The sequence below is a fragment of the Hermetia illucens genome, chromosome 4, assembly GCF_905115235.1.
Source record: "Hermetia illucens chromosome 4, iHerIll2.2.curated.20191125, whole genome shotgun sequence".
In the NCBI taxonomy this organism is placed as follows: domain Eukaryota; kingdom Metazoa; phylum Arthropoda; class Insecta; order Diptera; family Stratiomyidae; genus Hermetia; species Hermetia illucens.
In genome coordinates this window covers 55,274,180-55,287,783 of record NC_051852.1, presented here as the reverse complement: position 1 = coordinate 55,287,783, position 13,604 = coordinate 55,274,180, and the positions used below count along the sequence as shown (strand labels likewise).

The window sequence follows — 13,604 nt, the reverse complement described above, 5'->3', positions numbered from 1 at the left end:
GCATGCGGAGCTTCTTTCGAATGGGTTGTTGCGATGGGGAGTGGTACTTGGCGACAAATCAGACGTAGTTGTTTGGGTTAATGCAAGAAAGAAATACGTATCTAAGAAGTATAAAGCATTAAGCCTTGAGTTGCACCAAGAGTACCGCTTAACGGTAGTCAGACCAATCATAACTTATGAGACTTCATTTGGAAATTTATCAAGAAAAATCAGTGGGGGGGAAACGTGTATGCTGAAAATGTGAGCCATACTTAATGTGACAATGTTTCTTTTTTACTGCCAAACTTCTGTAAAACATTTTCAATCTTCTAGTTAAGAAAGAATATTCTCCGCACTAGTTACGGTCAGAATTAGAAGATTTATTATCAATACACTTAGCCTCCCCGAACAGGTAGCACCTTGACATGACAGAAGTTCACTACTACACTAAAAGTGTCCAATACATAAATAAGACTGGAATTAAGGGTTTATATCTTTCAAGTTGTAGTCATAGGCCTCCAATCCGGCTACCATATTGAGCAGCGAGATCGTTGCCAAGGTGCAGATTTTGGATCCCTGTGTCTGTGGAAGCAATGTTCCAACTTCGATGGGAATTCTCCATATAATTTCTGCGGCGTACTTAGGAGGAGAGCTCAACAACTCCCCTAAAATGAGAAGTTACAAATCCGACTAGGGCTGCCCTGTCTGTGAATAAAAAATATAAATCCAATCTCGCTCGTCAGATCGTTTTCTTTTCAAGCAAGGAAATTCGGCGAAAGGAAAACTGATGATATAACCGCAACTAGTCTGATACCGGCGTTTGAAAATGGATCCATATTAAGCAGCATCCAGAGAAATCGGCCAAAGAAGCGGGAGCTTTATCGAATGGTACTCCCCATGAGGCTCATACTGGATATGCAGCCCTTTTTTTGAGCGGCAACGCGCATGAAGAGAATAGGACCAACATACCAGATGTATTTGGCACTTCGAGATGCTCCACAGCGGTTGTGTGAGGCGGTAATTCCAGTGGGAATCTGTCCACGAAGCGAATCCATTTTCACTGTTCGAACATTCAACCAAAATATTAGGGAATCAAGACCCAAGCTAGGGGTCTTTAATTTGGCTGCGCCAGTTCGACATCATCACATCGTCGGTATCGCAAAAACCTAGCTCGATGATAAAATATTAAACTCGAAGCTTTCAAAGGGTAGTCCATTTTTCGCTGTGACAACGACCGGATTGTATCACATAACTGCATTGGTGGTGAAGTCCTGATTGCAACTGAACAAATTTTCTCTCTTTCCCTCTACATATGTCAAAATCGACGCTTACCATCCAGCCCTGGAACCGGTGCATTCACGACGTTTTGCGCAAGTCCATTTTTTTTAATGTTCACAAACGCTTTTAACTTAGTTTTAGCTTCAATAGACCGGGCAAGCACATTGGTCAACTTAACATGCGGTCAAGTTCTTAGCAATCTGTCAACATCTTTTCCGATCTCCTCCCCAGTTATGTCTTTTCATTACCCGCCCCTTCTATCATAAATGCAACCTGGATCACCTACGCTGTCTTTACTACCAACCAACCTCAATCCTCCCTTACAAAAGCCTCGAGAGATATGTCAACGACTGGTTGACCGAGCACTAGCGAAAGAGCGACATGCTGACCTTCTCAACTTTACCGAATTCATTGCTAAATGTCTTAATTTCCTGCAAGAGATACGCATCATGTATATCGGTTCCTCTAACCTTTGATTCCATCAACTACAGCACACTCATCTCTAATCTATTTCCGTTTAACAACCTCCCCTTTGCGCAAATTCCGATCCCACGGGAATACTTTTCATGGTGACTCACTCCGTTTCTACTGTCCGGATGGTATCTACAGGAAAGCGCCCAAACGTGTATTTGGGTGTAAGTCCCACCATCTTCTCAGTGCGGTCAATGCATGTTTGGCAGCGGATGTTTCTCGTGATGATAAGCAAAAGCGACCATGAGGAACCGTCAGCATGCCGTCCACTCAATATGTTGGGCATAGCAGGAAAACTACTTAAGAAGCTGATCAAGCCAAGACTGACTCACGGAAAACGTACTGCGGGAGACTTTTCACCAATATAATATGGTTTTAGAAGGGGATCTACAATTGATGCCATTGAGCAAGTGGTCCAAGGGCTGAAAATGGCTGAGGCATACAGTCTCTACTGGCGACGAGTGGTGCTCTTTGTGACGCTAGCTGCAAGAAGGGCCTTTATTCCACCAAATGTTGCGATATGCTCGAGGTACTGGAAAATTGTTTCCATATTCCACCTGTTCTAGAAAACTCTGGAAAGGCGGCCAGAATACGGGGACTCTTGGAACGCCTTTTACTATAGGCCGTTACAATTTGAGATACGTGATGAATTTTCTCTGATCGGATACGCGGTTGATTTTCCGGCATTGGTCCCTGCATAAGCGGACGAAGAAACTCACCACATACTGCAAATATTGATGCGATGAGTCAGCAATCGGGTTGCTGAGAATGGATTCTCCATAGCTCTGGGGAAAATCGAAGTGGACATTGTGACCTCTCTATTCAGGTTGATGAAATCACGGTTTTGCCGAGGCTGTAATTAGGATGTTTATGATTCGCCAACTAATAGCCAGCGGTGGAGATCCCTTATCCAGTATTCGTGGTTTGCTAATGAGTATGGTTCAATTTATCCTTATTTACGGAAGTATGGGCTGGCACCCTTATTAAGGAGACGTACCGCAAATGTCTAGTGCAACCATAATGGTGAAGAGCTTTTTAAGTTCCGTCTATCTTTCGTGTCCATCTGGATCCAGAAGTAAGAAGTAAGACTTATTTCGATCGTTCTCCATGATACTGAACAGAGATACACTCTTTTAAAAACAGGTGTCATCAAAGGCGTGCGGCCGTAGTTTAAGCGAACGCACGGTTAATTCGACTAGTTAGCTGCACGTAATCGGGAAACCACGGTCCCTTGACTGAATTTACTACAATGATGTGGAAGATGATGCCTACCACAACCTTTACTTCTGTAAAAGATGCGGGTGCTATCGTCAAGTGTTTTCGGATACCATCATGGTACAGAACGAGGACACTTGGTGCAGAGTCACACGTTACGATGGATACGAGAGACGACAGGCAAGTTGCAATTCACCGAACCACGGGGTTGTACTCCTACAACAAATAAATTAGTGTCCGATACGCAACTGGGGGGTGTTTTAGCCGGTTTTCTTTCTGAAGCATGAGTCCGGCGCTGTGTGTGGAAATGCATTCCAATCTCCTATCTAAAAAAGCTAATAAGAGACAATAAGGGATGGGGATATATTTCGTTTCTTGATTTGTTATTATTTTAGAATTACCCCTCGTATATTTTACAAGAGCTGTACCATCCAGTTTTTGGGTTACGTCTGAATTCGATTCCATAGAAGAAGTGATAGGCAACGTAATACTGTCTGGCTAAGGGGATTACACATTCAATCCAATTGTTAGCCGGACTAACACGTGTTAGAAACCATTCGAAATTGGGCTTATTGAATCTAGAAATGCGTATGTCCACAAACGAAACCTATTTTCAATTCGTTATCTTTGAGAATTTAGTCGTGTACAATAATAAATAAAAGTTTATTTAGCAGATAAAATAATAAGCAGAATTATTGCAATAATAAATATTCTCACAGCAAGGATCAAGAGTCGAAATTGATTCCAAGCTCCACCAAGGGAAAACTGAAACAGTGCTCTAGGTAATGGTTGTACAAGCAAAGCATTGCATCAGGCTAGTTGCAAAGTAGTCACAATTGGAAAAGGGAGACAAAATCGTCGCACAGTAAGTGGGAATGTTTCCAAGAAAGCCTAACATTCTGGACTACGATAAGGTCATTACAAAGAATTCAAATATGATAGAGATGGTCTCTCAATAGAGTATGAAAACAAAGTTAAAGCACTTTTGAGCGAGCAAAATATCGGTTAGCTTTTATTGACAATTAGTACCAACTTCCTTCTGTAAGAAGGTGACCTAATAAAATAATTTTACATTTACATTTTATGCATTATGTGGTAGCAGGCTTTTCTGTACGTAACTCTATTCAGTTATTCATTTTTGATTTTTATTCCTAGAAGAAAATGGAAAAAATATAGCGACCAACAACCGTGCACACTAAGACTTTACTGTACTCTGTTGAGTGCAACCTATCGAGCAGTAGTCGCAGGATTTGCACTGAATGCTGCATTCATTAATAATCAGCTAACGGATATTTTCACGGTTTTCCGAAGACCATCAAATCATTTAAAGAACTCCTTGAAGCTCGCGTTTTGGTTTAACTCGTTAGGCTTATGCGAATTCCTATGTTTGTGCGTCTATTTTCAAGATCCGATGAGGACCCACGCATCGGTATAGACACGTGAAGGGTCGTAGCGCTCAAAGGACCCCCAGAGGCAGGTATCGCCCGGTAGCTCCGATAGAGCTTCAGTATTTGCGGGCGGACCTTCACGTTAATTTCGCCAATTTTTTAGGTTTTTGGTATAGCTCTTCCCGCTAGGCCTCCGGCCACTCAGGATGGTCGCTTGACCATAACTATTCCGCTAATTCACCACAGCTTGTAAGTAGAACGAGATTAAAGTCTTGTGAAAACATATTGAAAAGAGTTAGGAACAACATGTGACAATGTCGAATTGTGACCTCTAATGGAAAGCCTGTGTTTATATCAGCAATCCGGATAACAATAGGAAGCCCATAGGTGCTAGGCCCCGCATTGTTATCAAGATTACTAAAGAGGAACTCAACTGAGGAAGGGAATGGCGAGAGTTTCGGAGCAGTCTGCTCCTAGAAGAGGCGCGGAGAGAAAGAGCGGACCAGAAAGTAAACACGGAAAGAAAATAAGAACAGAGTAATTCGCTGGACGTTCAACAAGTAATTCATATACGCTTTTTTAATCAGAGACTTCGCAGCGGGGCGCATAGCCAAAGCAAAGTCGGCGTTATTCTTAGAAGCCAGAAATTTCTTCCGCGGTGCATGCTTCAGGCGGATGTTTTTATAACCTTCGTGCTGAACCAAGTTGGATGAAAACGCAGCCAAGTAGGAGAAGAAAGAGCAAAAGGAGGGGAGATCAGTACGGATATTGTAAAAATTGTTAAGAATTTGATCACACGTTAAGTTACATGATCTCAGTTGATTGAAGCGCCAAAGTTGACTTTGCGGAAGTTGAACTTAGCTAATTTATGGGCGATTTAGGAGTTTGAACGAAAGATTTCCGCTTCAAATTCAAGTGGGTAAGCGTCAATTTTGACATACGAGCATGTACAAGGAAATATGAAGAGGTGGCTATCTGCAGATTGGAAAGGAAGAAATCGAGAGTGCAGGACAGAACAAGTATTCATAAAAGAGAAGAGTAGAAGATACGTGTGGAAAACGTTCTTGGAAAGATTTGGATGATTAGCTTAGTTGAGCAGCAATTTCTGCAGTGGACGAAAGTAAGGTACGCCAGCCAATTTTTGATACAGGCGGGAGCGGCAAACATAAGAGAGTATATACAAGATACAAAGAATGGGAGGAAACTGGCCAGATGAGGAGAATGGGGCTAACTGCCATTAGGACCCCACCGCCAGTGAACTTATATGAAGTCCAACCACATCGCAACGAAAAATGGAACACTCTTCGGGGAGTTTGGAGTTTACTATTTTATCGTCGAAACAGGTTTCAGAAATACAGACGATAACTTGTTGCTGAGTCTGCATGGAGGAATTAAGCTTCCAGCATTTTGGTAAAGCAAGTGGACAATGATGCGCTTGCATGTTTGAACATACCTTCAGGCCAGAAAGAAGTATTGCCAATTGAGTCAAATCCGTAGGGGAACTGATTTTGAAGAAGCTATTACGCGGTCTGGGTTGTTGGCTTTTGTCAGTTTAACATATCTTGATGTACTCCAGTACCTCGTCCGAAGCAGTAGTGAATACTAGCCTAGAGATAAACAGCTGTTTCAGTGGGAAGGCCATTTCTAACCCGGGACCACAGGTATGAGTAGATGAAGTGCCTGAATTTGGAGCAGCGCCGGGCAGTGGAGCTTCATCGCCCGCGGGAACGGTGTCAAAGGGTTGCGCAGCTGATTTGCGATTCGTGACCTGCTGATGAGGCTGCGGATATTGTCTCATTGAAGGCGCGGGGGATGGAGGTGGAATCAGAGACTTTTTCAGAATAGCTCTAGTGGCCAGCTACGCCGCAAACTATGTCATCGGCTGAGCAGTAGGCCAAAGAGATTGAGCCGAATTTTAATGCTCATATTCCTGCAGGATTACAAAAAACAGAGTAGGTGTCCTGCCTTTAGCACTTAGACAACATCCATGAAAAGTGTACAGGTCGAACCGATGTACCGAGCCTAATTTGGATGAATGTTAGGGAGGATAATATTCAAGAAAGAAAATGCCAACAATTGCCTGCTAACAAACGATTCGGAATGTAATGAAGGTTTTGCGTTAATTTTATGCGAGGAACGTTCAATGTACATTTTCCCATTCGTTCATAACTGAAAAGCGAAAATATTTATCTAAATAATACACTAATGCGCTAAAGTTCAAGGTATACATATGTACGTATTAAAAGCATAAATGTTGTTACGTTCTTGCTTTAAGTAGACTCGTCACTTGTTACGTTAGTTGCTTTACGTAGACTCGTATCACTGGATTGCGGAGCACTAGATAAAAACCCGTTCTTTAATATAAGCGTTTATTTTACACTAAATTCGTACGTATTCATAACCGACGCGACTCGTTCTAACTCTAGAACTGGACTGACTTCGTGAGCGGACTTCTGGCCTTTCTTTACCCCGCGGAACATTCCAGAAACTCTGCAAACACTTTAATAGAAAACTACTTTCCGCCTTTGACAACATCTCCTTACTGGTATTAGAGTCATCTGTAAACAATTATCCTAACTAATATTCGCCCTGCTGTTATATAATTTTGGTGTTCTGTTAATTGTTATTACTACGATTTACATTGACGTCACACATAATTTTCCCAAAGTGATTTTCGTTAAAATATTAATAACGGAAAAATAATCCTAACCTAGGTTTCCATGTTCTGCAAACGAGACCTGTTTCAGTTTTTCAGACGTGACTTTTGAGCACTCTCCTTCCCATGTTTTATCCGATATCAGAAATAAGATAAAAAGCTTCAAAAAATACGAATTTAAAACTTTTCGAAGAGATTCTGAGAGAAAAAACATGCACCCATCTTTCGTATATATGAATAGCCCCCCTAAACCTAACGACAGATGGACGGACAGACGATGAATGGCTACAAATGTTGCAGCACTGATGAAGGGAACCAGTGGTTCCCCAAATATCGGTATATGCAAATGTAATAAATACCACTAGCGTAAGCTTAGCCAGTATCTGCCCAATGGGGTCGAGCTTCTTCAATAATCATGTTATGAATAAAAAGGTTAAAGACATCATAAGTTGGTTATTCTGTTAATCTAAAGAAGACCTTCGAAAAATTTATTTCGACACGATTAGAGAGAGTGCTTTATTCTTCCCACTGTATATCCTCTCAATCCTGTCCCCTTCGAGGATAGGGTGAAAAATTCAAATTTCACTATGATGATATTCAAAAAAACTCACTTAATTTTTGAAGGTTGGTGAACGCCATGAGTTTTCATCGAGGTTCTAGAGGAGCAATCTTCCCTTTCGCGTTTTATATTGTAGCATCACCTCCGGTAATGAAGTTGAAAATTAAACCTTAACAAAACAGATGATAATTACTTTTCTAAGAACTGGGATACTAGAAACCTCTAAATTTATTGTGGTCACTGAGTATCCTCAACGAAAATACGAAATTAACGGAGCCTGAACAGAAGAAGTATCAGTGAAATTAAAGTAGGGGGTAGAGACTACTTTCCAGACCATTCTTTCTGGATCAGTGTTGTCTAACGTATTCAATTTATATCAGAAGCCATCAAGCCATGGTTACGGCCATTTCCGCTCCTTAGAAATCTACTGATATGCCTTAGACGTCCTCAACATTCTAGGCATCCTCGAACTAAGAACCCATTTTCCATGTCCAGTAACCTTCATTTTCGTCGCAACAAAAAGGAAATACATTTCCTTGTCAAATCTCCCATCTACCATCTGAAATTTTTCAAAACCCCAAATCAATTCCATACACTATGTGTCATTTCAATCAGCCAGACATAAAATAACACCTTTCACTATCAATCCTCTGCCCTTTGGAAAATTAAATAGGAAATTGCGCTGTCTCTAATATCTTGATCCCGATTGACATTTTCGATAATAGACCACAAAGCCCAAAATGTGTCGACCAGACCCGCAGAACTTGAACTCTACTCCCTACACGCTCCACGCAGATACATGTACGTCTATATCCCATCTGTACCGAGAAAACAAGAAAATGGAAACTTATTCCGTGATAGTCTGAATTCCAAAGTCGCACAAATAACCGTATTAACATTTATAAACCATGTTAAGATCCTTACAGAAATGTACTATTGCGTATAAAAAAGAGAAACATTCAGCAAAACATCAACAGAGTGGTATGTAGGGAAAAATAGAAGGATGGGAACCGTGCTCGCCCGAATCGAAGTTTGCCCAGAGCTATTCTAGTGTTCGCTCTGCGTTCTAGCTATGTAGCGGCCTTGAAACTCGGCATTACGTTGATGGATTTATTGGAATTGAGGTACTTGAAAGGATACACACAATGGAGTGCAAAGAGAAGGGGGAATTGAACTAAAATACAAACACCATATTGGCAGCGATACTTCCTGGGCTTGGTAAACGGCAGGGTGCTCCGTTCAAAAGTTGACTGGAAGAGATTCACAAAACTTTTATACCTGGAAAGATACACCTCAAATTAGAGTCTTCGACTTACGCGAATATACATTAACACATACGGGTAGGAATATTAAATTTATCTGAACTGACAGGAGGTCTTGTCAGATGACCAGAGCAGTAAGTGCTTCCTGATTGAAATTCAATATGCTTTATCCCAACACCCTGTACAACGGAAAAATCAACACTACCGACTCACCTTCAGTACAATCCTTTACTTATCGATGTGCGTGGGGAATTCTATTCCATTAGAAACGCCCAGCGCAAAACAATGAGAAAATGGGCTTTTTTGGCAAATAGCATCGACATCAGTCCTGATGACTTTGCAAAGCCTTTTCTGTTTTTGCGCTGTAATCGCGATATGAATACAAATTTTATTTCCATCACGGCATATTTTCAATGGCTCCAACCGCGCCTAGCCACCCTCAACCCCAATCCCTGAAGCGTGTCGTCGTCCCGTATTCCCTTAAGATGCTTCCTGTTGTATCAAATCTTATTTTAATGTTTGGCAATTTATAAGGAATTCTACGCAGAGGTTTCCCATCGCCACACTCTCCCTGTCGAGAGATAGTCGCGATTCGAGGATATCCTTCAGCCCCTGTGTGAAAAACACCTGGTTGACTGATGCTCACTGACTTTATCTGCGAACACGCATCGCGCGAAATGTATTTTATGATTTCATTTCGCATGTTTTTAGAATTCGCGTCGCAATGCCATTGCTATCTAGCATTTTGATAGGAGTCGGGAGATGGCACCGGCATAAGGGTGGTTGCGTCCTTGTGGCGCCGTGTCGCATCATTGCGTAGTAATATATTCGTGATAAATGGCCCAGCATTATGGACTATCGTTGATGTAAATGAGCAACTCAACTACTCTTGACTGTAAGTCTGATTCCCGGGCGGAATTACAATTTGTTGAATTTTGATCTAGTCCTTAGAGTCTTAACCTTAATCTTAGGTACTTACCTTTTCGCGAAGCATATCACGTATTCGTCCTGCCTGGTTTTTCGATCGATGAAGCTCTAATTGAAGCTCAAGACATCGCTCCTGCCAGTTGATCTGTGAAATAGAAACGGGTGTAGTCGAGCAAGCTGGAAGGAGTTGAAAGCTCTAATGGAAATGTTGAGAATGGCTACAAACAAACAAATTCAAAATGGATTAATGAGGTGGAATTTAAAAACGGACGGAACAAAAGACACATCCCCACGTCATACTGCATTTTTTCGCAAAACAACATTTTATTTATAAATAATTGACCTTTACACTTAAAATATGATAAACCTAGTGGAAACCCACTCAGGTGACTTAATCTAAGGTCATACATTTGGAACCTAAATGTATAAAATTTTGTGGTAGACTATGTGGGGCACTTGGAGCGAACCTCAGTTATTTTTGTAATGTTTTAGTAGATATAGAGATATAGTTTAGGATGGGGAGGGAAATTGGGCGAGGAGCGGCGTGCGCTGTTGTGTTTAAATGAAGAAACATTGGATGTAGGAATGGCACCTGTAAAGAGCACTGTCCCCCCTTTCTTCTCGAACGGATGGTTCCCACAGTCATATGGAATTAGTAGTTGTGGAAATTAGTGCCTGAAAGTGAAAAAGTGTTCCTCGCTGATTTTAGACACTCTTCGTGTAAAGGTGCGGGATGTGACACAGACCTTTCCAGGAATTTCACCCTATATCTAGCCACGCCAATATCGATGTGTTTGGGGATCCACTTCGTACCATCGTCATTTGACAAATATGATCAGAAGATGAGCTCGAAAGTGATCAAAGATCTTGTTAGTCAATTGTACATCAAGGTTCTCTTCGGGCACGGATTGATTTGGAAACCAAACTCCGAGCTCAGGCAGAAATGGTGTAGCATCACTGATTTATTCTGAATGTAGTATTCAAGTAAGTATTCAAACCAGTGCATGCAGCGCCTATCTAACACTTCTGCTCTGGTTTGGCGCCCGAGTTGTATAGCGTAACTTCATGCTTGAGCACACGAGGAGCTCTGTGTAATATGGACACAACCACCATTCTCCAGGACTCCTTGTAGAGCATATGCTTTTGGATGGCCATCGCGGATCCCATGACACAACCTAACTTCCTGTGACGCTTTGTGGTAAGAGGGACTTCAGGTGAGTCTCATCGAAGATTCGAGGGGGCAGGGGAGGGAGGCACTCTCCAACCGATTTTACAGAAAACTTTAACCTTTCCGTGGTGTACTTATTAAAGCAGATGATGGATTGTAGTGAACTAAAGGTACCGTATACAGGGTTCAAAGCAGTCCTTAAGGAATAGCTCATGATTCAAGAATTGGCGGCCCCAAGGTGCCCGAGCAAGTAGTTTCAACCTGGTAACTGACATTGTACTGAAAGCAGCAGCATTGAGCAACTTTCTCGGTTAAGAGTGAACTGTAGGTGCCCGGTTCATGTCGCGGCATACTGGAAATCCGGAGCCATCGACGTCGATGGGGTCGTATGAACTTAGCTCTGCCAAAGTGATAGTTGCGACGTGTATTAGAAGAGTCTTTTCGGGTACATAATCAGCTAACCTGCATTAAACCGGTATTAACCGGCCGCTCCGCCCCCCTTGAATGACTCGTTCGTTCCGGGATGAGCTAAGCGTCGATCAGGCTTCAGAGAAATGAGGTAGGAGCCTTTTCCTTCGATATACTGGCACGAATTCCAAAACCAAAACCGAGGAGACATTAAGGTAAGAAGAAACGATGGCCTTTGGCGCAGTACAAAAATGCGTGGTTCGACACAGCTCCCATAAAAGAATGTATCAATTCCTGATATATCTAGCGCGACTCCATAATGTATACGGTCAAATGTAGAGAAAGTCTCACAAAGTGATGCAGTTGCCGGTGCGGACGCGGCAGTTCCAACGCTTTGCAATGCTCTTGCTCCAGAAAGAAACCCAGAGGTAAATGGATAGTTTTACACTTAGGTGGAGTCCACTGCGCTAGACAAAACTGAAAAGACCAGGTTTACCAAGAAATGTGCGGCAGATGTAAATTGCATGCAGTCTACAACCTTTCACCAGAAAAACATTCAGCAAAGCCGTTTAAAACATCAGGAAAAGCGGGCTGGTGAAACTGAAAGAATGACTAAACCACATGTCAGATGACCATGGACAGCATCAGAAGATGTGAAAAAAGCAGAAGCAACCTGCTGAAAACACGGTAAGTGCCAAATTGACCGCATATGGTCCGTTGCAAGCAGAAAGAAGCAGAAAGCGCATCTAACTCGCTTCGCCAATAGAAAACCGTCTACCTAAAGTCAAGGCGGATATGAGTGGTAGAGCAACAAAGGGACAGGCGAGGAAGTGAAAGAGGACTGGACCGTCATGCCTGCTCATTAAACCGTAGAAAGGCAAGACCTTTGAAGAAGGTGTGTTCACACGTATGAGGTTCTGACTTCTAATGTAGAGCATATGCTCTTTGAAAATACTAATTGTATTTCAGAAAGGCCAATGTAGAAGGGTTAATGTCCAAAAGTAGCTCTGTTAAGGGTGGTCTGGTGAGAGCGTTGATATATTGCTGGCCGATGTCCGGTCTTCAGGACTAAACTGGAAAGGGTTAGGACACTAACAAGATCCGCATTTTCGCAAGCAAGCTGCCAAACAAGTGCAACTGCAATTCATAAAAGCTGACCTTGTGCTAATCGGCGAACAATACTCGAACAAGGACCCAGTTGTGCGCATCTCGATTTATTAAGAACCGCTGCCATGGACGTTGGATTCGAGTCGAGTCGAAGAGATAACGTTTTTAGCGTCTATCTAATACCAAATTAGCTTAATGGAAGGGTAGAAACTGAGTGAGCATCCACGTGCACTTCAATGTTTCTTGCCTTATCCACATCTCAGATGGAAACGGACCCTGGAAATCGCGGTAAAGACGGTGCTGGCAGCTGTAAACATTGGATCTACGCCAGCATTTGGGTGCTTAGGCTGGCGGATGGTGATCCATGAAAACTTGGTTATAAATCAAGGCTAGATGCTGTTATGCCGACGAGCAGTGTTCGTTGTAACGCTTGATGGTAGTAATGTCTCTAATTGCGTAAGTTGGAAAGTTTAACTTGATGGGGTAGAGAATTCTTTTCATGTACGGGACTTATTCTTGCGGACATTCGGGTTTTTCTGAGAGATCACTCCTGCATTTCGAGACATTGGATGCCTAGAGGGGAAAGATTACATCATAGCCAGCAAAAAATCCATTCTATATTCGGATCTCCGGAATGAATAGTCGACAAAGACTCGACATGACAAACCGGAGTAGTTACTTGATTAAAAGGGAATCCCGATCCTGTGGCCAGTGGTGATCGGCGTGATCAAGGGAATATAGAGTCAAACCAAACGGCTAAGTACTTTGGATTATTTTTGGATTATAATTGATTATCTTTGGAGGAAATCAAAGTTTCAGTTGGCTATCAGTTTCGTCCTTATGTTGGCTTTGACAAAGGTTAGGAACGTCTATGAGGAGATATCTTTTCATGAATGTAATGCAGTCCGTTCGGCCCTATGATGCGAAGCTATGGGTTGATGCGCATATGTTATCAAAGGGATGTATCGTATGCGATTCACGCAAGTACACAGACCGGGAGCTTTACAGGTGGCGTCTGCCTACTGTCGCAGAGCCGGGAGTGATGATGATTGCGGGAGTGATCCCCATCGCCTTTTTTCCTAAGGAACTCCAGATCATCTACAAATGCAAGGAAGAGAAGAGAGAGATAGTTACTCTTCAAGAGCGGCGATAGGCATTGATTGAAATGCCCTTGGAAAAACCAATC

The 13,604-nt window shown here is 42.4% G+C and overlaps 1 protein-coding gene across 15 annotated transcripts in view; it reads right to left on the bottom strand.

The window, feature by feature from the left end:
- The window catches only part of LOC119653637 (uncharacterized protein CG43867), a 466,832-nt gene that overhangs the window by 382,871 nt on the left and 70,357 nt on the right, over positions 1-13,604 (bottom strand). For all 15 annotated transcript variants that reach the window (XR_005249729.1, XM_038058419.1, XM_038058420.1 and 12 more), the window contains exon 3: positions 9,788-9,880. Coding sequence is in view for 14 of the 15 variants with exons in the window: in XM_038058419.1 (XP_037914347.1) it covers positions 9,788-9,880 (93 nt within the window). In the remaining variant the exon portion in view is untranslated. The remainder of the gene's footprint in view (positions 1-9,787; positions 9,881-13,604) is intronic.